Raw genomic sequence first — 24,516 nt, 5'->3', positions numbered from 1 at the left:
CTTTAAAATCGTTCATATCACAACTGATGGGAAGAAATAGTCTATGCTTTCCTGGTAATATTGTGAGTTGCTAATAAGCAGTAACTGTTTTGGGGAGGCAGAAGTAAAGAATTCAAAAAGTCTGCTTAATAGTCTTCTAAAGTTAGTCTGCTAAAGTTAATGTTACATTTATATTGCTTTATAATAATCTATACATTTATAATAAATGATAAAATAGATATAAAATAAAATATTAATTCAAAACTGTGTAAAATGTTAACAATGGTTTTAAAGGATATATTGTTCTACTTACTGATTTTCCTTTTTTATTTGTATTTAGCCATCCACAGGTCTTATCTGGAAAAAAATTTTTTAATAATTATATAAATAAGTTGGGCCTTGTGGCATTTGACAAACATGTTCTACACACGTCTTTACCTACTGACTGCGCAGCACAGCCATTAAGAGCACAAGGCCTGTAGCCGGACGACCTGTTCTCAGGTAGTCTCTGCAACTAACGAGCCCTCTAACTTCGGATAAGTTATGTTGACTCTCTCTCTCTGTCTCCTTATATGTCAAATGATGAAGACTCTCCCTTCATTGAGTTATTGCGTGATTCATAATAAGCACAGAATGAATGCGAATTTTGTTGTCATTGTGACCATCATTATTACTCCCTTTTCTCTAATCCCTGACACATTGCACTCTTGGGTCTGTCACTAATAACTCCAATTTCTCTTTTCAACAGTATTGTTAAAATGCATACAAGTGATTAAAATTAAATGTCATCATGCCCTATACTTTTATGTACACAAAAGCTTGTCTGTTAGTTAGAATATGTCAATGTTTGTACTGAGTACTTCTACTTTTCTGGCTCTTAATGCTAGTTCAGAAAGCGAAGTAAAAACTAAACAAGCAAGCAAACAACTCATCATTGCACTCTAGGTGGTTCTGAATGTTTTCGTGGCTGTTAAAAATGAAGCACATTACTCAAACTTGTATGCTCAACTGGATGTTTAAAAGATTGCTTTTACTCATCCGTCTGAGAGCCTCGTTTTAGCCCATCCTCTAGGAGCCCCTCGGGTGATCTTCCATCATACATCTGCCATACTACCCCACTCTGTAAAACTCTGTGCATGGTAATCTGCATTCTACATAGCTGTCATGAATAATGCTGTCATTTCCTTGAGAATTCAATTCATGACCCTAGAGAGAATTCTTATGTAATAAACTAAAAGCATTGATATAGTATGGAGAGGAACAACCATGGTCTTCAATGAATTGTGGTTCTACGATAAAATACATGTGCATAAATATCAGGAGTTAGAGAGTATCTATGAAAGCAGCTGCAAAGTAACTGAGCTGGGCTCATGCCTTTAATCTGCTTACAGGTAAGATAATTCAAGAAATTCAACAGGAGCGCCATATGAGCCGTACTAAATAAAGTCTTTAATGTACTGCATTTTATTTTATATAATGTGTCTATAGAAGTATTGGGTTAATTATATAAGACTGGTCTGCATGAATAAACTGAAAAGCACAACGCAAAGCACCAAAAAAACCATTTAAAATATATACTAGAAATCTTAAATAGTTTATGTCCAGTAATGCAGACATTTAGATAAATAAGAGATTCTCATAGTCACGCAGGGGGGTCTAACCCATGGCCGAAGGGCTGCATGCAGCCCAGGATGGCTATGAATGCAGCCCAACACAATATTGTAAATTTGCTTAAAACATTAGGCGGTTTTGTTGTATGTGATTAAATGTCGCAACGTACTTAATGTGTGGCCCAAGACAACTCCTCTTCTTCCAGTGTGCCCCAGAGATGCCAAAAGGTTGGACACCCTTGCAAACCATCTCCCTCATTTTAAAAATGAGAAAAAATCCGGTAAACTTAATGACCTGTCTAAGAGCAAGATAGGAGTGAACAATAAGAAAATAAGCCCTGTTTTCTACCATAAGCCTTTGCTTTTATAAAAAAAGATATACCACAGTTTTTCTTTCCAATTCTGCATTTGATTCCAATTCTGCATTTGATTTGACACTGCTTGTAAATAAATAAATCACTGCTTGATTTGAGGCTGTTCACTCATCAGAGGAGAGTGAGCTACTACTGGCTTGTTTCCTATGCTTTCTACAGAGTTTTCAAATTACTCAGCCTTTCCCTACCTCAGCCGCCTGACCTGTAAAGCTGGGATATTAGTGTCAATCTCACAGGGTTGTAAAAAGATTAAATAAATTAATATATATAAAGTATTTACAAAGTTATGATGATTAAATAATGCAATATAAGGCAACCACCGGAAGTACTCAAATACTTATTTTTTAGTATTTAGTTCCACTCTTTCATTTTTTAAATGGGAAAATTAAGGCTTTTGTAAGACAAATGATACCCTAAGGTCACAGATGTAGTTAGTGTCCAGGCAGGTGTGAGATCCAGTTTATACTCTCATTAATATTTTAGTTGGGAATAATAGAATAAGGAGTTTGCTTGCTGTTCTACTAGGTTTGCTCCCAAAGTTTTTCTAGCGTTAGAAGAATCCCAAAGATATTAGAATAAAAGTTTTATAGAAATCATATTATGGTTACCCAAGTATCCCAATCTCCCAAGATACCTTATTACTATTGAATGTTACTAACAATGGTCATTTTTTCTTCTACAGTAGAATAAATAATAACTTAGGTGTATTTTCAATTTTTCATGACATTTAAAGTATTAGCTCTGAAACTGACATATGTTCCAAAATAACTTCCTGCACTCCAATATGTTCTTAGAACTGTTATCATTGTATAGAACAGATATATAAATACATATACATATGTGTATATATGTATAAATACAAGAAACATATGGTTAAAGCATTAACTTCTAATCATTTTTGTTTTACCACATTCAACTATTCAAGATAAGCCAAATTTCTCTTTTGGGTACTTTGTTCTAAAAATATACTTCTCTACAAACTGATAGTTACAAAATGGTCATGGGGATGTAAACGGTAGTAGGGAATATAGTCAATAATATTATAATAAAGATGTATGGTGCCAGGTGGGTACTGAATTATCAGGGGGATAACTTTGTAAATTGTATAATTTTCTAACCACTATGCTGTACACCTGAAAATAATATAAAATAATATTGAGTGCCAATAGAAATTAAAAAATAAAACTGAAAATTATAAAATAAAAATATATTTCTCATTACACATTCATTGATACTTTTCCCCATAGGTCCATAATCGGAGAACACTCTCGACAAACCAGGGATGCTTGCACGTTACAGAGAAACATGTTTGCTTGCTCATCCTCCCTGACAAGTGTTCTATCTATCTTCTTATTTTTTCTTCATTTTAATTATATCACTACAGTCCCCTCTGGATGCCTATTCAGTCACGACACAGTTAAGACCGTTCCAACGATTAAATATTAAAACATTTCTCTACTGATCTGTAAAATGTTGCTGCCTAAAAACGTTCCAGCACCCATTCTCACATTCACGGCCCTGCTACCTCCTCCCAGGGTTCTCCCACATCCTTCAACCCCAGCTGGCGCAGCAGGAGGCCTCCAGACCTCCCGCCCAGCAGTGGGGTCTGATTCGGTTACTCCATGCTCATGCTGTACCAGTTGTTCAATGTTTTGATTATCACCTTCCGGTTTTGATTATCACCTTCCGGTTTACTGATATGTTGAATATCTTCATAATGATATCACTGAAAAACTAACTCCTTGATTTAGAAAAACCTCTTAACTAGATAGATCTCCAGGGTACACAGATAAACATAATAAGTGGTTAAGTAATATTATAATACATAAAAATAAACATTATCTAGGATTTTAAGGCCACCGGTATTTTGCTTTGTTTGATTTCCCACTAATATTGTAATTCCATAGATTTTTCATGCCACTTATCAGAAAATAATGTGATTTATATTTTGAAAGTCTTGATAATCATTGTTTTACATTAGTTCATATTTTAAATTCACTGAATATTTAAAAATTACAACTATATGTAAATAATGACTTACCTACATGATCAGAGGCCCTTCCAAATTCATTCAATGAGCTAAGGGAACAATATGAACTCTGAAATAAAGCACCATAAATAGTTAATAGGAACAATAATTAAATATCAATATGAATTTTAAACAGCATTATTTATGGCTAAAAATAATAATAAAATGAGATTCAATGTTACCACTTGGCTTTATCTTACATAAGAAAAGATAACTTGCATGGCTGAAGCGCTGTATTAGTAGGCTGATGAGGACATTTCAAGCATCAAAACAAACAAGGAAAAAACCCACGTGCTATTACTTTGTATATCATTGACCCCTTCTTGTTTTCTCTAAGCCTCGAGGGGAAAAAACTAATAATGTAAAAGATAAAATAAAAATAAGATTGATACCAAAGAAAACATATGTCAAGAAGGCACAAGGGACATTATAGAAAGTGGTGGAGTCAGCTGCTCAAAGAATTGGCTCCTCTACTGAAACAAGTATAAATTGTCAAAGACTGACAGATCACTTATTTCAAATTCCAAAATCTAATACAAAACTTACAGCAGCAGGGGACTGTTTAATTATAAAAGGACAGATAAATTTTGATATTTTAAGAAATCCATTAGGTCATTACTTGGCTACCAAGAGAATGGAACAGAGACTTCAGTGACTGACCAGCAATGACAAGGAATACAGTCTTTTCAAAAATAGTTTAGATAAGTCACAAAAGAAACAGGTGACTGCAGCCCTCAAAAATTAACAGTAATGTCCCCTGGAGAAGGTGGATAATCTAAGTTCTAGAGTTACATTATAGTATTTATTTATTTCTTTTTCTTTTTTTCTTGTATTTTTTCCATTACCATTTATCCCTCCTTCCACCCTCCTTCCACCTCCACTCACCTCCCTGCCCCCACAATCATTGCATAACAGTTGTCCGTGTCCTGCATTGATCAAGTCTCTGAGCTCCATTTTTCCAACAAACTCAATGACAGTCAGCATTTTTAATGCTGAACATTTTCTATAATTACTATATTACTTCCACATTCAGTAAAAACCAGAATGTTATTCTTTTTAAGTTACAGGGTTGGGTTGTTGATCTAGGTATTTAAGCATAATTCCCTGACTAGAGATACATAAGAAAATTACATATTTTTGAATTTGTTAGGGAATTTAGAAATGACCTAGTATGATCCATCATATAACAGATGAGGAAAGAGGCTTAGAGATTTAAGTGCCTGTGCTTGTTAAAGTATTTAGAGGCAGAGCCTCACTTATAATTCAGATTGTTTACCCACTAACCAATATACATTTTTACACTGTTTTATGAGCTACCTATAATAGTAATTCAAATAAGATGTAAAGATCTAAATAGAATACACTGTAACTGTTATTTTGATAAAGGCTTTACATTTACATTCACATTCAGATAATTCTATTGTAAACTATAAAATTATTTCTAATAGGGAGAACATATGTTATTCCCTATTATATAACAGTTACATTAAAAATTTCCACTGAAGTAACTTCCCAAGCTTTTAAATTTCCTTTGAATTTACATTTTGTTATTGTTTTTACTCTTTCAGCTGAATTTGACACCAACCCATGAGACTAGTTTGTATTTCTGATATTTCTGATCACTTTGCTTTTCTTCTTTAAGATTTTTCCTCCTTGATGAGTATAAATAGGGTAATAATGTTTAGTATACTTCGACACACTTCCACTCACATACATTTAATTGCATTTTCAATTTACTTGTATTTAATTTATTATGTTAAGTGAATCAACTTTGTTTTCCCTAGTCTTATACGTCTAATGTGTGGGCAGACACCTTTAGTACAAGGCCTTGCTTTGGATCTTGGCTTTGAAAGCTACATTTTGATTTTGAATCTGGGGAAACTTAACAGTGCTCTTCCTTCTAGCTAAGCTTAGATTGTTACTTTGCCACCTAATTTCTGTTGGAGATGAATCTAAGTTCTTTCTATTTATTCCACTTGGACTTATTAGGAGTACTTTTCAACATTACCTCTGATGCAGATGCAGATGAGTTTGATTTTGAAATTTTTGGATGTTTATCTTTTAATTTTACTTTTGGTTTAAAGTGTACATTATTCAGTTTTCTCTCTGTCACGGCTTCTAATTGGTCTTCTGAAAGCAGTATTTTGTTCTTTTCTGTTATTGTCAGGCTGGGAATAATGAGCAATGGAGTAGCTCTTTGTTTTGTTGATTCACTACTCTTAGAAGCAACAGCATTTGAATGATCTTGATCCATCTGGTTCAATGTTGGTAGAGTCAGGTCCTTCTTATCATCATTATCCAGTAACTGGAAAATATATTTTTAAAAAAGCTACTAATTAATCATCACTGATTAGAAAATATTTAAAACTGACAAAACTGGACTTAAAATCATTTGTACCCTTATCCTTTAATCATAACAAGTTACCATCAATATTTGTAAATCATTACAACCCTTATTAAAAGAGTTGAGCAATTCTCTACTTGCCTGAGACCATGGACAATTATCCATAAAAATGATCATACTAGTTTATAAATCAGTGGTTCTCATATATTAAAATTTAATAAATTAGCAACATCTCAGAAAAGAAGATTGAGGGATCTAACATTTTATTATTATACTATCACCAATATATCATAAAAAGAGGAAATTTTAATAGCAAAATATTACAAAGAATGGTATCTTATAATAAAGGACGGACTATTAAGCTAAATATATTGAACACTGTGAAAAATGATCTATGTTGTCTTTTTTGTCCCTTTCCTTGGACTGGGGAAAATAGTACATATGACTCTTCAACTGGTTTTGGCAGCCAGTGACCCAAGGATGGAAATCATTAAATCCCACCTGTTAAGTAATATAGAAGAATCATTTATTTTTTATTGGTTTACATGGGGATTCACTATTTTATGGAATATATCTTCTGGAAAATTAGATAAAAAGCATATAATATCATGTTAACTCTATTTTTATTTATTTGTATTGTTAAAAAATAGATTATTATTCGATAAGAAAAAGAATGTGGTCAGGTGGGTAGTATCCATTTCTAAGATCATTGTGCAGAACTTCATGTTTTCTTTTATTTGTATCCCCCTTCTCTTCATCAACTCTTCTTGTCCCCCATCTATATATATATATTTTTTAAATGTTACTATTTTATCCTGAAACTTCTTTTTTAAGTGTGTAATTTTACTTAACTGTATGTAACTGTAAATATATTGCCATAACAAAAATAACCAGGATAACCTGAATAACTTCTTGAGTGCTTTTTTCATCTAGAAATATTTCTCCATTTATAAATATTTCACCCCTTTAAAAAAATGACTATAAGTCATCTTTCCTTACCTCACTTGAAATAATTTCAGCTTCCTCATTTACAAAAGAGATATCTGTTAACAAATTAATATATTTTATTACATGTAAAATAAACATATTATTTATATGTATGTACAGTAATAAATTATTATTATAGTTTTTCTCACCAAGAACAAAGAAAAATTAAATCAAAGCAGCTATACAAACAAACACTATGTAGTAAAAACAGACTGATGAATCTCTTGGAAGATGAGGGAGTAGTAAATGTATGAGAGTGAAGATAAGATGAAAACATATGTAAAGTGATGAGATTTCAGATCTATCAATTAAGACACAAAAACAGGTGTAGAGTATATTTTGTTAAAAGCCAGTAGTAAATAAAATAAATCCCAGTTGGTTGTTAGTAAGATAGGATTTGAAAAAGAGATTTGAATAAACCAGTGAAAAAAAGGACCATTGAAGAGATGTAATTAAAGCACTTGTGAAATTTTCCTAGAAATACAAAGAATACATCTTTAGCAAGTAGAAAAGGAAAACCTAAAAGAAAGAGAGAGGGAATAAAGAATTGAGATACAAAGGAATGTATGAGTTTAGTAAAAAAAGAAATTATATGGTCATTATTAGTTGCGTGCTTGTGGTCATCTCATTTTTCTGAGCTTTGGTTTTCTCATATGTAAAATGGGCTAACAGCATCTTATAGATATGATACCAGTATATGTAAGATGTGAGCATCAATATGGTTAAATGCTTGAGCTCTTGGGTCAAAGAGACTACGCTCAAATTCAACCCTCATCATTTAATGGTTGTGTGACCATTGATTGGTTTGATCCTCAGTTTTCTTATCTGTAAAAATATGGATAAATAATAATTGTGCCCTCAACTGATTGCTGAGGATTGATTTATGGAACCCAAATAAAGTGCCTGGAAGGCTGTGATCAATAAATGTTAGCTACAACTATAGGAAGCCAAAAGAACACCAAAACAAAAGAAGTCACTAGATGACCCAATGGGCCTTAAATAAACTTTTTGGATAAGTGAAAAAATATAAATAAAAAAGGAAAAGATGGCCACGACTGGTGAGTAAAAAAGGTTAACTTACAATCTTCAACAACGATATTGAAGAGTTAAATGTGGTTCCCCTACACCTAAAACTTGAATGTTTTAGGTGCAAAGTAGGCTAAAATTACAACAGCTCTGCTAGGCTGAAAATACGACAGCTCTGCCAATAAGCCCACTTCCGGATATATATCCTAAAATCCCAAAACACCAATTTGAAAGAACATATGCACTCTTATGTTCATAGTAGCATTATTTGCAATAGCCAAGACTTGGTAACAGCCCAACTGCCCATTAGTAGATGGGCAGATAAAAAAGTTATTGTACATTTACACAATGGAACACTACACAGCTGTAGAAAAAGAAGGAAATCTTACCTTGTGTGACAGCACGGATGGACCTGGAGATTATTATGCTAAGTGAAATAAGCCAATCAGAGAAAGACATAATACCATAGAATCTCACTTATAAATTAAATATAATGAACAAAATAAACTGATGAACAAAATAGAAACAGAGGCATCGACATATGGAATAGTCTGACAGCTATTAAAGGGGTCAGGAGAAGGGTAGACTGGATGAAAGAAGGTGGAAGGATTAGCCAAATAACGTATATGCATGACCCATAGACAAGGACAACAGCGTGGCGATGGCCAGAGAGAAGGGTGGGGCAGAGGCTGGGTGGAGGTGGGCAAAGGCGGGGAGAGAAGCGGAGACACCTGTAATAGTGTTGACAATAAAGAAAAAAAAATATTCTGTTACCAGAAAAAAAGTCTTAAATGGTAATTGTGGTATATTTGCAAATTTAATGCTAATTTCCTGTCCCTCTCCCCCTCCTTCTTTCTCTCTCTCTCTCTCACATACAAACACACACACACACACTTCTACATGATAGACCAACAGCTCTACAGATAACAATGATTAACGAAAATGCCATGTCTTTTTTTCTTTTTTTTATTGCAGTTCAGTTACAGGTGTCCTGCCTATTTCCCCATTGTTCTCCCCTACTTCGCCCCCCGACTCCCATAGTCGATCCCCCCATCGTCCATGCCCATGAGTCCTCTATTTGCTCCTTTGTTTGCCCCTTCCCCTTTTTCCCCGCATTATTCCCCTTCCCCCTCCCCTCTGGTCCCTGTCAGTTTGTTCTTTGTTTCCAAAAAATACCTTTTCATAAATCAGAGTTGAAATTTAACTTTTTTCTTGTCCTTAAAGGAGTAAAGGAACATTAAAAAATTAAAATAACTCTGAATTAAGTTGAAGCCTTTTCTTTGAAGTGTTATAAATGAATACTATATACCAAAACTATAATGAAACACATATGTATTCCCTATCAAAATATGAAATCCACTTAAAGCAAATTATTAATTTTATATTTGTTATATAACCACACTGTTTTTAATTATCTTAATAATAAATTCAAAAAGTAAATTAGTTTTTTAACCTGATGTTACAGTATCTTCAGACTTCTCTTCAAGTTGCCTTTCATATATCTCATTGGTATTACTTCTCTAAAAGCAAAAAAAGAAAGAAAATATATTAAAATATACTGGGTGAAATGTCCAAAGAGCTCAAACATTTCTGTCTGCCTTCAAACTTTTAATACATTTTTAAAAATTTACAGAAGACAAGAGGGATATGTGTTTGTGAGACGAGCAACACCCTGGCCAGGAGTTGAAGTGCCAGGGAGAGGATACCTAAGAATTGATAGGGTACTTAAATGATGAACGTGTGAGAGAAAGAAATTACAAGATAAATGACATAATGTAACTTTAAGGCCTATAAGAGGATACCTCCAAGAAACAGATTACCTTTTTATTAAAATGCATTATGGTTTATGAGTTGAAACGTGATGTGGCTCTTTACAAATTCCAAGAAAAATCATAATATAGTGTGATTATTGGCTCTTGTAAAATACTGATTTTTCAATAAGAACCCGAAGTCCATAGCCCCATTAATTAAGAATCCTCCTAATTGTCCCTAAAATATCAATTCTGTTTGGTAATGCTAATCAAATTATTCTATAGCAACACAACTCTGCCCAATTATAGCAGAAGCATTAAAAATCATTAATATATCAATATAAGTACCGTTTCTTTTCAATGTTTTATCTATCTACTGAAATCCCTTTAAGTGCTTTATTGCCAGATAAAAATGTATAGGTTAGACTGGATTTCTAAATATGAAACCTTACTTATATATCTAATTGAGGTCTAGTATCTAAAATATGTAAAGAACTCTTACAACTCAAAAATAAAAATATAAATAACCCAATTAAAAAAATCAGCAATTGATTTAAATAAATATTTACCCAAAAAAAGATACACAAAGGACCAGCACATGAAAGATGCTCACATCATTGGTCATTAGGGAAATGAAAACCAAAACCATAATGTGATACCACTTCAAACATCCTGCGATGGGTTTGACATATGCTACAACAGGAATAAACCAGGAAAACACTATGTTAAGTAAAGAAAGCAAGTCATAAAGGACAATATATGGTGTAATTTCATTTATATGAAATGTCTACAAAAAGCAAATCTAGGGGACATGAGTATTTGGAGGGTATAGACTAAGGTGTCGGGTTTCTTTGTGGGGTAATGAGAATTTTCTAAAATTAATTGTAACAATGGACACACAGCTCTGTATATAATAAGGGTCACTGAATTGTGTACTTTAAATGGATGAACTATACATATACAAATTATATATCAACAAAACTGTTAAGAAACTAAATCTTGTAAATTACCAATTAATATTTGTTGAATGTCCCATTATCAAAATAATAAGTGTATGGACCATGAATAACATTTTATATATCAAGAACATAAACAATATCTGATCATCACTTTAATTATCATAATCTTTTAAAATAAAAAGTATTAAAAGCTATATATGGGAGGACATATTATGTTAATTACCTCAAGTTCATTATGTTCCAATTTAGGGGCAAGAACTCCTTCTAAATATATAACTTTTTCTCTCCATGTATGCAGATCTCTATATTCTTTTTTCATGTTTTCCAGCCTAAAGAAAGAAGAGTTATAGATTTAAGAAGCAAGAATATATATGTTAGATTCACAAAAGAATACATACAGTGTGATCCATTTTTTAAAAGTTCCAAAAGAGGCAAACCAACAATATAAAGATATTATATTGTTTAAAGATATAGTCAAAGAAAGAGGAATGATTACAACAAAAAGCAGGGTAGTAGTTACCTGGGACAGTTGGGGAGAGAGATGTAATCTTTTAAGGACACACATAACACATTTCTGATATTGTGGATGTTGTATTTCTTAACCTGAATTATAAATATCTAGGCAATTGTTTTCCTTTATTTAAGCCATACATATATGTTTTTTAAATTATTCAATACATATTGGTCTCATAACTATATATACAGACTTCCAGCCAAGATGAAGCCATAGGTAGATACGCTTTCCTTCCTCGTACAACCAAAAGAAGGGCAGCAACAAATTTAAAAACAAAGAACAACCAGAACTTCCAGAAAATCAAACTTTTTGGAAGTCCAACATCCACGAAGTTAAAGAAGAAACATTCTTCCAGACAGGTAGGAGGGGCAGAAACTGGCAGCTGGGGCAGAGAGGATGTGCAGCAAGGCTCAGCAGAGTGGGTGAGGTGGTGGCTGGAGGACAGGGTGGTCACACATTCACGTATGTATAAGCCAGGAGGAACAACTAGGGAGCCACACAGGCTGCGCAACCTAGGGCTCCAGCGCAAGGAAATAAAGCTTCAAAACCTCTGGCAGTAAAAACCTGTAGGGGTTATGATGGCGGGAGAAACTTCCAACCTCAAAGGAGAGTTAGTTGGAGAGACCCATGGGTCCTAGAATGTACACAAGCCCACCCACCTGTGAACCAGCACCAAAAGGGCTCAATTTGCTTGTGGTAGAGAGGGAAGTGACTGAAAGCCGGAGGAGAGCTGAACAAGTGGCATTGTTCGTCTCTGACCCCTCCCCCCCATACAGTGTCACAACACAGCCAAGTGAGTTGCCCGTCCTGGCAAATACCTTACACTATGCCCCTTACAACATAACAGGTATGCCAAGATGAAGAAATATGGCCCAAATGAAAGAACAGATCAAAATTCCAGAAAAAGAACTAAGCAACAAGGAGATAGCAAACCTGTCAGGTGCAGAGTTCAAAACACTGGTAATCAGAATGCTCACAGAAATGGTTGAGTATGGTCGCAAAATAGTGGAAGAAGTGAAGGCTATGCAAAGTGAAGTAAAGAAAAATATACAGGAAACCAACAGTGAAGGGAAGGAAACCGGGACTCGAATCAACAATTTGAAATAGAGGGAAGAAATAAACATTCAACCAGAACAGAGTGAAGAAACAAGAATTCAAAAAATCAGGAGAGGCTTAGGAGCCTCCAGGACAACTTTAAATGTTTCAACATCCAAATCATAGGAGTGCCAGAAGGCAAAGAGGAAGAGCAAGGAACTGAAAACTTATTTGAAAAAATAATGAAGGAAAACTTCCCCAATCTGGCAAAGGAAATAGACTTCCAGGAAGTCCAGGAAGCTCTGAGAGTCCCAGAGAAGTTGGACCCAAGACGGAACACACCAAGATACATCATTATTAAATTACCCAAGATTAAATATAAGGAGAGAATCTTAAAAGCAGCAAGAGAAAAGGAGACAGTTACCTACAAAGAAGTTCCCATAAGACTGTCAGCTGATTTCTTAAAAGAAACCTTACAGGCAAGAAGGGGCTGAAAAGAAACATCCAAAGTCATGAAAGTCAAGGACCTACATCCAAGATTACTCTATCCAGCAAAGCTATCATTTAGAATGGAAGGGCAGATAAAGTGCTTCCCAGATAAGGTCAAGTTAAAGGAGTTCGTCATCACCAAGTCCTTATTATATGAAATGTTAAGGGGACTTATCTAAGAAAAAGAAGATCAAAACTATGAACAGTAAAATGACAATAGAATCACAACTATCAACAGTTGAACCTAAGAAACAAAAACAAACTAAGCAAGCAATAGAACAAGAACAGAATCACAGAAATGGAGATCACACAGAGATTTATCAGCAGGGAGCAGGAGAGAGGAGAATGGGGAAAAAGGTACAGGGAATAAGAAGCATGATTGGTAAGGACAAAATAGACAGGGGGAGGTTAAGAACAATTTAGGATATGGAGGAGCCCAAGAACTTCTATGTACAACCCGTGGACATGAACTAAGGGACGGGGATGCTGGTGGGAGTGGGGTGCAGGGCAGAGGGGGAGAAATGGGAGAAAAAAATGGGACAACTGTAATAGCATAATCAATAAAATATGCTTAAAAATAAACTACATATACATATTTTATAAATTATTCAATATACGTATGATATCTTTCACAGAAGAACAAATTTAAAAATAGAAACTTAGCTTCTAATCCAAGAAAATATCCAAGAAATAAGTTTATAATCCAAAGGCTTTAAAAATCTAAATATATAACTTGCAAGAATTAAATGAAAACGGGGGAATGTTTCCCAAATTCATTTTATGATGATAAGCCCTAACCAGGACATGATAAAAAAGGAAAATTAGTTTAATCTCACTCATGAATGTAGATGCAAATGTTACAAATAACATAATTTTAGTACAAAAAAATTCAGTGTTGTAAAGATATTATAGCATAAATAAACTGGTTTTATTACAGGAACACAGGAATATTTTGAATTACCATTAAAAAATAAAGCCATGGCTGGTATGGCACAGTGGATTGAGTGCCAACCTGCGAACCAAAAGGTCACTGGTTTCAATTCCCAGTCAGGGCACATGCCTGGGTCGCAGGCCAGATCCCCAGTGGGGGGCACGCAAGAGGCAACCACACATTGATGTTTCTCTCTCTCTTCTTCTCTCTCCTTTCTCGCTAAAAAAATAAATAATTTAAAAATATATATATATATAACTGAAATACAATTTAACTGATTAAAAGTGAAAAAGCATTTGGCAAAATCTAACATTCATTCATGTGTAAAATAAAAAGAGAACTCTTAGAAAACTAGAAAAGAAGGAAAGAATTTACTTAAGCTGGTATAGGATATCTACTAAGAAGCATATAAAGAATGCTTTTGACTATTAAATGCTAGAAGCATTGTCTTTAAAGATCATAAATGAAACAAAGATATCCCCCTGTTCTGCTATTCAAATCAGACACTGACTGGACTTCTGGTTAGCATAGTAAGACAAAACAAAATTAAAGAGTAAGGATTATGAATAAACAAAATTGTGATTTGTAGATGATTGTTTAAATAAATTTCCCCTACAGAAAAATTTTATTAAATATGAAATATCTCTAAAGAGGGAAATTCTAAAAAGACATTGTCAGCAGAGGTAGCAGAGTTTCTGAATCTTCCCAAATATCTACCTAAAAATATTCAGAGCATCTAGATACCAAATCCAAAAACTTACAAGCAACATTTACAACAATATCATGTAACAAGGTATTCCTGTGAGCCCCTGAGCATATAAATAAGGCCTGCTTGAGCGTGGTTGGTAGGGTAATAATATAGGTCTAATAATTTATATTTTTAATTTGAACATTTCACCTAACATGTCATATTGTGTGCTGGAGTGTGATATTGTTATGTTACATAGTTACATGTTTATGGTTTTGTAAGAAGAGATTTTGTAATAAAAAACAGGCATTATTTGTGCCAAACCCTAGACATAAGATCTTCATGGTATTAGTGTATGTATGGGAGAGAGCAACCAGTATAAAAGGAGTGTCTGATCCACTTGAGAATAAGAACATCCCCAACAGCTACCATTAGTCACAGGAGAGCACAGCTGACCAATTTAAGAATAGCAATTAGCCCTGGCTGGTGTGGCTAATTGTGGATTAAGCACCGGCCTGTGAACCCAAAGGTCACCAGTCTGATTCCCAGTGCAGGGCACATGCCTGGGATGCAGGCCAGGTCCCCAGTAGGGGGCGTGCGAGATGCAACCACACACTGATGTTTCTTTCTTTCTCTTCCTCCCTCCCTTCCCCTCTCTAAAAATAAATAAATAAACGTTTTCTTTTAAAAAAAGAATAGCAATTAAAACCGGGAAGGGTTTGTCCATTCAAAAAGTAAACGAATGAAAACGATTCATGGCAAGAACTAAAAGGACTGAAGCAATTTAACCACTGTGAATGCTCAAAGCTGACCAGCCAGGTCTCTACTCCAGTACAGGGCCTCAGAAAAAAATCTTAGAAATCAAGTCTTTGTATTTTTTAAACACCGGATAAAAATATCAGAAGTGCGAGCTCTGTGAAGCTGAGAAAGCTTTCTAAACTGTCTCCCTACAAAAATTAGGAAAATTAACTTCATATAAACTTGAGCAACAGAAAACTATCAGGGCCAAATTCCAAGGTAGTTATAAGAAGAAAGAGAATAGGGAAAATAACTTCTCAAGATTATGAAAACATACAACAAAGATACATGTGAGTCAGTGGGCAGAAAGTGCAAGTGACCCACTGAGACTGATTCTGTCAGGAAGAAGGGAGTGGAGGAACGCCGCTACTCAAAAGAAAGCCCAGCACAACCCACCGCTCTCACTGTGAGCCAGACAAGCCACGGTTCTGCAGGCAGAGCTTGGAGAGAAAGAACCAGTGAATTATAAAATAGGTCAGAAGAAAATATGTAGATTGAACTATAGAGAAAAAAAAAAGATATACAGAGCAGAGAATGAGAGACCTACAGAATATATTGTTGAGTCAGGGGGCAGAACAAATATATTTTCTCCTGTGAAAGCATTTCTATCTAAAATGGAACTGGAGGATATAAAATGGAAAATCTCACACATGTGACCTCAGAAAAACAAAACTTAAGGACTGAGAAACCAATTTCCCATAAATCTTTGATTTACAGAAAACTGATAATATCGCAATTTTCTTAAATGATAGGGAATTGGTCAGGGTTGCCTCATATCAACCTTGAGGAGTTTTATTTACGGTTTCTAGGTCATGAACAAGAAATGACCCAAGTCAAGTTGGCCTTTAAAAATAAGCTAAATTAAGCACTGGACGGGTGGCTCAGTGGGTTGGAACATTGTCCCCTGCACCAAAAGGTTGCAGGCTCAATTCCCAGTCAGAGCACATGCCTAGGTTGTGGGTTTGATCCCTGGTCAGGGCATATACAGGAGGCAACCAACTGATGTTTCCCTCTCTCTTTTTCTCTCTTCATCTCTCGCTAAAATCAGTAAAAAAAATATATATATCTCTATATCTCTATATCTATATATCTATCCTCAAACAAGGATTTTTTAAAAAGGCTAAATTGAGCATTGTTTGTATGATTGGCTGACTGGTTTTGTCAGCTCAAGGAATTTTTAAAGCTGGTGTCCATTTGTGTCTTATTTTAACAGACTCTAACTGAACTTTTCCCTCCTTGCATATAAATTTCCCTGCCCATAAATACAGCTTACCCCAAACCTTCAATGGACTCACTTATAGCTTGCTACAATTTGCATGTCCTGAATTACAATTCCTCTGTTATTCTTAAACACTCATCTTTTTACAATTTTGAGCTTGCCTCAGTTTATCTCTTTATCTTGTTGACCTTACCTTATAAATGAGTTCTCACCTCTTTTCTAGCCATAGCACTGACTTTTTAAGAAACACCCAAATATGTTAAGCAAAACTCAGGAAAAACCTCTGAACCCATGAAATGCAGCCACAGTGAAGGTTTCTGAACTAACAGCAAGCCCATGTCTCAAAGGAAAAAACTAATATACCAACAACACACAAATAAGATTTAAAGACTTAAATCTTTGTTTTTTACCTTTCCCGAGGTGGTTGCTGAAGTTTTTCAAGCCGCACTGCAGAGGGCTGGTTGGATTGGGGTACTGAGGCTGGCGTCCCAACAGTCACATTCAGGTCTGGGGATAAGAATGCTGGATATTCTATCAGCTGTGGTATAATAACATTTCTGCAAAATGGTAATAAAGGTAAATACTGAAATTATACAAGACACGTCTAAACACAGCGGTAGCTATCACTTTTGAATTGCTCTCTTTTTTATGCTGTAAACTCACCTATTCACTTCGGGCCATCAGAAGACAGAGTTAGGAAAGAGGACCAAAGTCAGAAATCCTGACAGAAGTGCTGTCTTGAGTACTCTTACTACTAAAAGTATGGGCAGCAGAAATGGGAAAGGAGACAAGAATATAAAGTTCTAGGGAAGCTGAAAGTGTTCCAGCCTAGACCTCTCTCCCAATCTCTAGATCCAAATCTTTATCTCATGGCGCAGTCAAGGTGACACATAAAATTAACTATCACAAGTCCACCCTTTGTCAATTTGGCACCCATAAGCATTTCCTTAAAATGCTTTTAATCTCCAAATGAAAACAATAACAAGGTCATAATTCCTCCTACAGCCATTCTGCACACAACCAAAAGCTCACTATCCCCTTCCCCAGAAGAGGAGGTGTAAAGTCCTTGGGCATTTACCCTTCCCCTTGATATCCTTAAACTTAAATACTATGATATAACTTAAATATTAAGATATAAAATCAATACATCTTATGTTAAATGATAAGAAATAAAATAAAGTTATTTGAGATATATAAAAAAATACACACCCATATATATATATTCCCCTGAGGTCAGTTGGTAAATGGGCCAGAGCAGCACACCCAGATGAGAAATATGTTGCCTTCAAAATCCAGAGCCCCACTAGATGTTATGCATATGTATATTTTGGTTTAGGATGATCCAGACACAACTTACCCTTTACCTTAGCAGGAATATCTTGACAAGCCCCCTACCACTGGATTCCTAAAATTTCTCTGCGGTAGAAGGCCCCTGAATTTTGTCAGACTTATTTTCCACCCTGACATGCAAATATCTTACCAATAAGTCTAGAGGTACATATAGTGCCAGGAAGGTGCTAGAATTATCACGCTATTAACTATATAATTGTCCAGCCACTATTCTATACACTTGAAACTAAAATTTTTTTTTAAAAGGTCTAGTTCTTGCTCACTTGACCCAATCAGCATGATGTCATCGCTGCGAAGGCCTGTGTGATAAGCTGTGTAACGGAAAGGTGATGATTCTTGTGAACTAAATTATGACGTAGGAGTGGAGAATGGACATACCCCTTGGGGAGAACAGTGACGGTGTGTTATTGGTCTTGCCAGCTGAGAGAAAACTGCTTGATGGTCTTTATTAACAAGCAGGGAGAGAGAAAGCATTCACAAGATCAACAGCTGTACACCAGGTACAAGGGGTTGTGTTAATTTGCTCAAGCCATGAAACCACATCTGGCATAGCAGCTGCAATTGCAGTCACTACCTGGTTAAGCTTACAATAACCCACTCAACTGTCATTCTCCAAAAGCCACTTGTTTTCTGCACAGGCAAATAAGCAAGTTGAGTGGGGGTGTGATGGGAATCACCTCCTGGATCTTTCAAGTCCTTGACGATGGCACTAATCTCTGTAATCCCTCCAGGGATGTGTTGTTGCTTTTGGTTTATTATTTTCCTAAGTAGAGGTAGCTCTAGTGGCTTCCATTTGGACCTTCCCAACATAATATCCCTCATTCCACCGGTCACAAAACCAATGTATAAATTCACCAACTGCTCTTTATGTCTATTCCAACTATATATTCCGGAATCAGGGAACTAGAGGATGGGTTCGAGGACCCACTGGCTCCCCTGTGGGACGGATCACAGTTAAAACTCCACTGATCACCTGACCTCCATAAGCCCCTACCGTGGTGAACAATAGTGCTGTTTTTGATCTTCTGAAATTAGCGTCAGTTCAGAGCTAGTGTCCAGCAATCTCTGAAAGCTTGGATTATTTCCCTTTCTCTAGTACACAGTTACCCCAGTAAAGCACTAGGAAAAAAGTTAACATTATAAATTTTTAGTAATGTGCCAGATTCTCTCCTCAAGACACCAGGCCCCCCCTTCATTCAAGGGGTTCTGGGTCTATAGACTGGCTTAAATTGGGGATGGGTTGAGGAGCTGTGACTCCGTTTTTATGATTCAGGTGAGACTTCTGTTCACTTTACCTAGAGCTTTTCTGCTTATACAGATCAAATACAAATTTAGTGGGCTTCCTATGTATTTTTTTTCCCTAAAAATATCCTGATCAACGAGCCAATGTCATAGGTCTGTGTGACTCATACTATTCTGACTGCTGCGTTGACTGTTGTCCATTACAGTAACCACTCCACCTTGCCTTCTGTGGTTGAGTGCTATCATTTGGCTCCTGCCACGCTGGCACTCAATTACTCCCAGTTCAGTGAGCGCGGTTCCCATCATAAAGTCTGGACTACAGAGAAGAGCAATCACAGAACCCTTCAAGAATGGGTATGAAAAGTTCCTTGGCTATGTCCCTTAGTTCTTTATGTTTGCCTCTACAGGGGTTCTTATCTATTTTAATAATTTTTTTTACAGGTTACCTCTTCATCAAACCATGAGCTACTTGAGGATAAGGACCAGGCCTCATTTATATTTGTATCTGCAGTGCCTTGGGGGTATAGCAGACTCAGTAAATGTTTATTGAATCAATGAGAAAATGGATAAAGAGGGAACAATCAATAAACATAAGAAAAACATTCCACTTTACTATTTCAACAAATCACCAGTATCAACTGGATAAAATTTGTTTTTAAGAATAATACCCAGTGTTGGTGAAACTAAAAAATAAATACTTCAGAATATAATTTCCTCTCTTATATCTAATTCCCTAATTCCATTTCAGATATTTGCCATTTCTGATTCTTAGAGAGCACTATAGATTAAAATGTCTCTCTCAGGTGCTCATTTTTCTTTGATCTATTTTTTACTGTTGAAATTTCAAGACCGGTTGACATGTTATATTTCAAGTTACTTTTGGTTTCCTAATGACATATATTGACAACAGACTTGCCTGGATTTAAAAATAACAAATGGAGTGTGTGGAAGTCAGGTAAACACTACTGTACTGCAGAGCAGAAAACTAAAACAATTAAGACAGCTTGATCTTAAAAGTCCTCACTTCTTTCTACAAAAGGAATATCTCTCTGGCCAACTTTCTTCATCAGGCTACCCCTCCCCTCCCACCTTCAGCCGCGAAGCTGGCACCCACCTCCTTTATTTTTCTTATCTCCAGGCTCCCCACCGCCCACCAGCTCTCTTCAGCGCTATACCCAGAAACTCAAATTTTCTCCCCCTTTTTAAGCAAAACAATTCACTGCTCTCTTTGGGTGGAGTCTAACCCATTCTGGCCATGTCTTAACACAACCAAAATACCCCATCAAGCGGTGAAAGGTTTCAAAGGCCCCACGATCCGACTGTGTTAACAAGACTTAAAACACTTACGTGACAGGGTCTGTTCTTTCTGGAGGTGGTGCAATATTCATAAACATGGATGGTTCCACAATTTTTTGAAGAGGTTTTAACTGAAGAAAATGATATGTATATTTTAACACTGTTTAATGACAGAGTTCACCCTAATACCCCTATGCTCCAGAGCTATGAAATAGGCCTTAAACAATACATATAAGGAGAGAAGGAATTAAGAGAGGAAGAACTAACATTTATTGAATGCTAAATATTTGCCAAGAATCTTTTATCTTTCATATTATTTAATCTTCTCAGTAATCTTCTGTAGTAGATAACTGTTCCTATTTTACAGATAATATTGGAGTTCAGTAATACGTTCCAGGGTACCCAAAAGGCAGGAGAACCAGGATTTCAATGCAGCTTTATCTGTCCTCAGTGTAGTACTTTTTTTGGACATTATCATGATAAGTAAGTAGGGAACTATATTACCAAAAAGTTCATACACAGAAAATTGAGGTGAACTTTTATTATACTTCCCACTCATTTCCACCTCATACCTTTGTTCTTCGTTTTTAAGAGTCCACCTACATAAAACACTTGCCCAGTTTTATTTGAAAAGGCTATTTCTCCCTAGGAATGGAATTGTTACATGTTATATTCAAACACAAAACCTGCCTCTGAAGTTAATATTCATAAACTGTGACTGTCACAAAAAAAGACTAAACAATTAGGGGCCCCATCAGACCTAACTGACGATAAGAAAAGATAATAAGCAGAAGGGGGAAAAAAATCAAAGGAGAGAAAGAAAAAGGAAAACAATGTTTGTGCCTACCGGCTTTCATCTCTATATTACCTACTTCTGACTCAAAATGCATTAAAAATCATTATGATCTACCACAGAAAAAATTTAAAAATACATTTTATGGCGATTTCTCAGTTAACATAGTGGCAGACTTTTCAATAAGACTATCCACTTTCAATTTGTAATTGAAAAAAACAACCAAGACTATAAAAAATAGCAAAAACTAAAAATGAAAGATTGTTTGCAAAAGATAGGAGTCCTTTCCCCTATACAACCACAGCACTAATATGACTGAATTTATAAATGTGCCAAAGCTGTGATAATGCCCAGGGATATCAAGAATTCTTTCAAAATTTGATGAGACTATATGTTGGTACAACTTTTCTAGAACAATCCTTGAAAAGTTCATTGTCTTGGACAATAATTTCCATTCTAGAAATATAACCTATGGACACAATGAAAGGACATAGGTTAATGTACAAAAATTTTCACTGCAACATGGATATATGCAGTGAATTTAAAAGGACAGGCCAAAGCTAGGAAGGTATCTTCTTCGGGCATATTACTTTCTTGGTGAATCAAGGAAGATATAAATAGCACTAGATATTGAAGTAGTCATGGGGGAAAGGTGCATATATAATCAGAGTACAAATAATACCTAAATAACATCAATGACTCCATTTTAATATGTAGTTTTAGATCTAAAAATCCACACTCACTTCTTGAACACTGAAAAGTTTTGTTTTAAATTACATAAGTATGTGTATATACACACACACAAACAAGTTTATAATAAAGATATTTTGAATAAAAGATCATTATTTTAAATTGGATAAGCAAATAATGGCAAAGTTTCATTTTCTTTAGGCTGGAGGAAAAAAAGCATTCTTTTAAAAATATTTATTTTAAAGAACTTATCAAATTGGAAAGGCCTGAGGCTCCGAAAGGTATGACTGACTGAAGAGCTGTAATACAGGAATTTTTAAAAGGGGAACTAACCTGATGCGAAAATCCAAAACCAAAGTTGCCATAGGAGAACATAAATTCCACCTCAATCCTGCAAATAAACTAAACATGAGGCAAATTTATTTTATTATTTGATCAGAAAGATATTTTAATAAAGAAGTAATAGCAAGTGATATTTTAACTTCACAAATCTGTAAGTTAGAAAACTGAAGCGCGAATTTCCTGATTAAAAAGAAAAAAATTACACAAGGAGCTCCTATAGAAGAAACTGAGGAGATCCTGAACTTTAAAAAAATTTTCTGTCAAGTTAAGCAATATCATATCACTAAAAATGTGGAGAATGTTAGTTTATAATTGTTAGCAGGATTATACTAAGATACATATATATATGTATATATATTCATATACATGTATACAAGTTATATATTTTAAAGTATTCACTCACACTTCTCCCACCTCCACTTCCCTTTTCAGATATTATTTTGATTTACATTCTGAACCCAGCTCGCTTATGTGTGAAATGAAGGAGGGTGTCAGAGGTCATGACCTCAAATGTCCACCATTCTGGTTTTTACGTTCCTTGTCCCTGTTTTGGCTATTGGCAGCAGAAGTCTCTCTGAATAGAAGGTCAATTAATCAAGGCAATGATTTTTGAGCACTTAAAAAATTCAAGTAAGGCCTGTCAACAATGCTTTAGAAACTCCTCAAGGAGAAAAATGTTTCCTCAGCAAGTGGGGCTCCCAAGGTTATGCAGTCCAAGAAGCATTTTAATCTCCTACCCAATAATTTCTAAATTTCTTGTTCACAATGCAGCAGAGAATTTGTTAAAAAGTGGAGGTGAAGACTTTGTGAATAAATATTGTACTTTCTGTTTAATATATTTCCATTAATCAAACTGTGTTTAGTAGGGTAACAAAAAAATAAAAATAATATCAGAGGCTACAAACAATATCAGAGTCAAGTTATATGAAATGTTAAGTGTAGAGGCAAAACTTTCAAAGTTTCAGTAAAGCGCTTACTGTGTTTTTATGCAAAATTTGAAATTCTTCAATAAAGCACCCTTTCTAGAATAAATAATAAAATTCTTAAATATAGACACACTCATGTATATAATGTAAACTATTTCATACATTTTTAAAAAATCAGGTAGTGATTGTAAGGCACACATTAACTCAGTAGCTAAAATACAGAGAAAATAAATATTTGAGAGAAAATCAAAATTCCAGCTTATACCAAAAATAAATGTTAATATTTACTTTAATATTTTAAACAAAAATGTCCCTGCCAGTTATAGTCCCACTTTTTGAAGTCTTAGAGGAACTGCCTACAGTACTTTGGAGGATCTTTTCTGTAGTTAGTTATTGAAGGGTTGCTTATACATAAATCGACAGGATAAGCTGACTCCTGACAGAACTGAGGTTTCTTTTGTTTTTCGGGGACTGTTGGTACCTTTTAAACCTGCGGCACCTGTGGTCAGCACCTCTGGTCATCTCTGCTGTGTTATCAGGTCTCCCAACCAGGCCAGCATCCCACAGTTGCCTTCTTGCCAGCATTTTCCACTGCAGCTCGTGGAATTCCCATTCCAGGATTAACAAACAACCTTACATCTTTTACGGATCCACTAAACATCACTGCTTTGCTTTACCTGAGACCTGGCTCACTACTAAGGATGTTGCTTTCCCTATAAGCTCAAGTGAAGGCCCATGTACTTCAAGGTCAGGAGATGGAATAACACCCTCCACACTCCTTCCTATTGCTTCCATGTAGATGTAAACAGTTTTCCTCTTTTAAGCCTCACACTATCTGGGATGTCTTTCAGATACTCTAGTCACTAATTCTCATTAGTGGAAAGTTTGGTATCTGGTTCACATGTCTTTTGTGCTCCTTGCACACCCAAAACATAACAATCCATGAGAACCTATTTAATACCTGCCCTCTCAGTTCTCAGTGAGACATTATAATGAGGGAAATAACAGGTGGTTATAATGGCAGGCATCATACAGAATTAGTATATCATAGACAGTGAGTCCTCACTCAACTTTAAGCCATATGACGTATAATGATACCAATTTTACCATAGGCTAATTGATATAAACAAGAGTTAAGCTCCTA

At 35.2% G+C, this 24,516-nt stretch overlaps 1 protein-coding gene across 1 annotated transcript in view; it reads right to left on the bottom strand.

Moving 5' to 3' along the window:
• The window catches only part of C2CD6 (C2 calcium dependent domain containing 6), a 59,211-nt gene that overhangs the window by 20,643 nt on the left and 14,052 nt on the right, over positions 1–24,516 (bottom strand). Inside the window, exons 6-13 of the mRNA XM_054586178.1 lie at positions 23,424–23,468; positions 22,438–22,506; positions 20,673–20,752; positions 17,144–17,290; positions 11,283–11,388; positions 9,803–9,869; positions 7,336–7,379; positions 6,001–6,297 (exon numbers count right to left, since the gene is read on the bottom strand). Of these exons, the coding sequence (XP_054442153.1) occupies positions 6,001–6,297; positions 7,336–7,379; positions 9,803–9,869; positions 11,283–11,388; positions 17,144–17,290; positions 20,673–20,752; positions 22,438–22,506; positions 23,424–23,468 (855 nt within the window). The remainder of the gene's footprint in view (positions 1–6,000; positions 6,298–7,335; positions 7,380–9,802; positions 9,870–11,282; positions 11,389–17,143; positions 17,291–20,672; positions 20,753–22,437; positions 22,507–23,423; positions 23,469–24,516) is intronic.

This window comes from Pteronotus mesoamericanus, unplaced genomic scaffold, assembly GCF_021234165.1.
Source record: "Pteronotus mesoamericanus isolate MK-2021 breed Mesoamerican mustached bat unplaced genomic scaffold, CSHL_Meso_final contig_90, whole genome shotgun sequence".
Lineage (NCBI taxonomy): Eukaryota > Metazoa > Chordata > Mammalia > Chiroptera > Mormoopidae > Pteronotus > Pteronotus mesoamericanus.
Note: the sequence above shows the minus strand (reverse complement) of the source record. Positions and strands in the feature narration are given on the sequence as shown.